Genomic DNA, 2871 nt, shown 5'->3' with positions numbered 1-2871 from the left:
TTTACGTGAATGAATGTGTTACTATCAAATCTGGAAAAAAAAGTATTTTTGACAATTACAAAAAGTGTTGCGACAGTACCCAGCACCCACAATACCCTGACAAGAAGAATATCTTACGTTAAAAACAATATATAATACCATAAAAAGTAGTAACACAGATTTTCATCAAAATTGTAGGCTACTAAGCAAATTCATTAAGAGACATTCTATTCCTTGACGTAACAGAACGTTGCTATGCAACAAAAACAAAAATCTATTACGGCTGCTGCGCAGTGAAGCTTTACGTCATAGCTGTCATTACATGTCATTACGTAGACGCCTGGAAATCTGTAATGACCAATCAGAAGCCAGGATCGGAACTTTAAAAAAAAATAAACAACTAAATACAGCCCTTGGAAAGTAAATATGTACAGTTCACTTGCTGGGTGAATAGACAATAGGCTATTTATCACTGTACAGTACCACACACTAACCAACTTTATTCTTTATTATTTATGGATCAAATTATTGACGATAACAGTATTTTGTAAATATTGTGCTAGGTAAATATTTTAAGTTAACATTCACGATTTTACCCTTTGAACCGATTAAAATGAAACGTCACTGCACATTAGATGGTTTCGCTTTGAGTGACGTCAGACATTTTCCTGTCAGCTGATGCAGAGGGCGTGTTTGCGTCGCTGATGTAAACAGAAAGGACCATTTTGACCAGAGAAATCTAGAAGCCAGGGCACAGTAACTCATCAAAGCTTTTCTGTTTTCACCTATGCAACGCCTTAAATAGTACTCGCGCCATGGACTTCTATATCAGTCTGAAGGTGAATTTTCGAGGGAATGCGAAGAGTTTCTTGTTGTCTGGCTCGGAGACGAAGAGCTGGGAGTCTATGGAGGCCATGGTAAGCAGAGGATGATGAGGTGATGTCAGTCTGACCACTCACCTTGATGCCGCAAAGCCTTTCACCCCGAAGTCATCCGATGTCTGCCTCATGCGATTAGAGTAGGATTACTAGACATCTTTTGTGACAATCACTACTCAGTGTGCTGCTTCGACGAGCGGAATGGCGTAAAAGCTTAATCATTTAGAAAGAATGGGCTAAGCGACCATTTTGATCCGAAAGCCCACGAATTAAATAACAGCCATATTTATATCTAACAAAGTACATTATATCTGACGTGAGCAGACCTTCCATCGATTAGACCACAATTACAAAAGGGGTTTAGCAGACTGCGAGGAGAGGAAACACCTGTCAGGTCTGTAGATCTCAGCACTAAGCTGTCTCAAAACCGTCTAAGTTCCCTTACTACACAGTATGATTGGCGCATAGATACCCAAATGCTGTCCAGGTGTGTAGCTCACTAGGTTTTGAAACACTGACTATAAATCTGTTTCAAGCAAATGTCATTTGGCGGTCTACTTGTAAGCATCGTGTAATCGTGTCAGTTTGGAATAATGAACAGCCAGCCGTTCGACGTGGCGATAGGCCAGTCAGGGTCTATATCACCCAATGGGTTTATTTTGGGATAACACTACATTATCTCATTTATTACAAGGCTACTTACCAAATAAGTACATTAATATTATTAAATAATAATTTATAGTTAATAGTTTACAGTTACCTAATTTGCATACTTGTGGAGACCGCGGAGAAACAGAGAACACCAGCAGGAAACAGGTTGCCCGGATGAGAGGTCGGTTATGCCGAGTTCACACTGCACGGTTTTCAAAGACGTCGCATCACTGTTGGTTTCACACTGAACGACTATCTGGGGTAGCATTCAGTTGTTGCTGTGTTCACACTGCACGATGGAACGACGACAGGAGGTTACACACTGCATGACTTTGCAATAGAGAATGAGGAGTTACGTCACGATCTTTTCACTCCGCATTGCATTTCGGGAAGGCGCCGCCATATTAGCATGGAAACACTTCAGGAGTTTCGAAGTCGTCATCGGATTGGTTGAATTATACAGGATTTCCGGGAGACGTGTGTGTCGCGTTCTTTAACGTTCCGCTGGAAACAAAGATGCCGTGACGCCAAACCCCCTCACGAAAGAAGAAAGCCGTCGTGTTTACAACTGTGACGACAAGCGCTTATCAGGATCAACTAAACTCTGGATTCTAAAAAGTATGTGAAATATTTTAAGTTCGCGCACAGAATCTTTAAAATACGTCAGACAGTTTTACACACCGGTCTGTTATTGTGGCGACATTTCCACGCCCCGAAACGTGCCGCTGAACGAAACGAACTGTGATTGGTTGTTTGACATGTCGGTCAAACGGCCTCATGGGCGGGCTTTGGCCAAAGAAAGCTTCCATGGATTCCAGACCTTCAGCCGTCAGTCTGAAGGTCTGGCTACGCGAGACTATGTCATGGGTAACCAAGTAGATATAACCAGACTGGAGATCTCCAAAATGGGGCGTGAATTCCAAAAGTGGGCAGAACCTCCAAAATGGGGCGGTGTCTCCTCACGCAAAGACTTTCACCATTGGCTCTGGCTTCAGCCAATTGTTATTGACTTACATTTCAAAATAAAACTTAAATTAAACATTGTTTCTAGTTAAAGGGGTCATATGATGTTGCTAAAAAGAACATTATTTTGTGTATTTGGTGTAATAAAATGTGTTTATGCGGTTTAAGGTTCAAAAAACACATTATTTTCCACATACTGTACATTATTGTTTCTCCTCTATGCCCCGCCTTTCTGAAACGCGTCGATTTTTACAAAGCTCATCGGTCTGAAAAAGCGAGGTGTGCTCTGATTGGCCAGCAATCCAGTGCGTTGTGATTGGCCGAATACCTCAAGCGTGAGACGGAAATGTTACGCCCCACACATACTGTTGATGCCGTGTCCGGCCGGAGCGACGAGACA

General features: G+C 42.0%; 1 protein-coding gene across 4 annotated transcripts in view; it reads left to right on the top strand.

Moving 5' to 3' along the window:
- Positions 1 to 667: 667 nt before the first annotated feature.
- Positions 668 to 2871, top strand: part of LOC107737750 (next to BRCA1 gene 1 protein-like) — a 22070-nt gene continuing 19866 nt past the window's right edge. For 3 of the 4 annotated variants that reach the window (XM_016549354.1, XM_016549355.1, XM_016549353.1), the window contains exon 1: positions 668 to 896. In XM_016549354.1, coding sequence (XP_016404840.1) covers positions 795 to 896 — 102 coding nt within the window. In that variant the 5' untranslated portion in view covers positions 668 to 794. Of the gene's footprint in view, positions 897 to 918; positions 1252 to 2871 lie in introns of those variants that run through there. The other variant, XM_016549356.1, reaches the window with a different exon arrangement.

This window comes from Sinocyclocheilus rhinocerous, unplaced genomic scaffold (assembly GCF_001515625.1).
Source record: "Sinocyclocheilus rhinocerous isolate Xijiao unplaced genomic scaffold, SAMN03320098_v1.1 scaffold43, whole genome shotgun sequence".
In the NCBI taxonomy this organism is placed as follows: Eukaryota; Metazoa; Chordata; class Actinopteri; order Cypriniformes; family Cyprinidae; genus Sinocyclocheilus; species Sinocyclocheilus rhinocerous.
The sequence above is the reverse complement of the archived record's forward strand: the minus strand, read 5'-3'. Positions and strand labels throughout refer to the sequence as shown.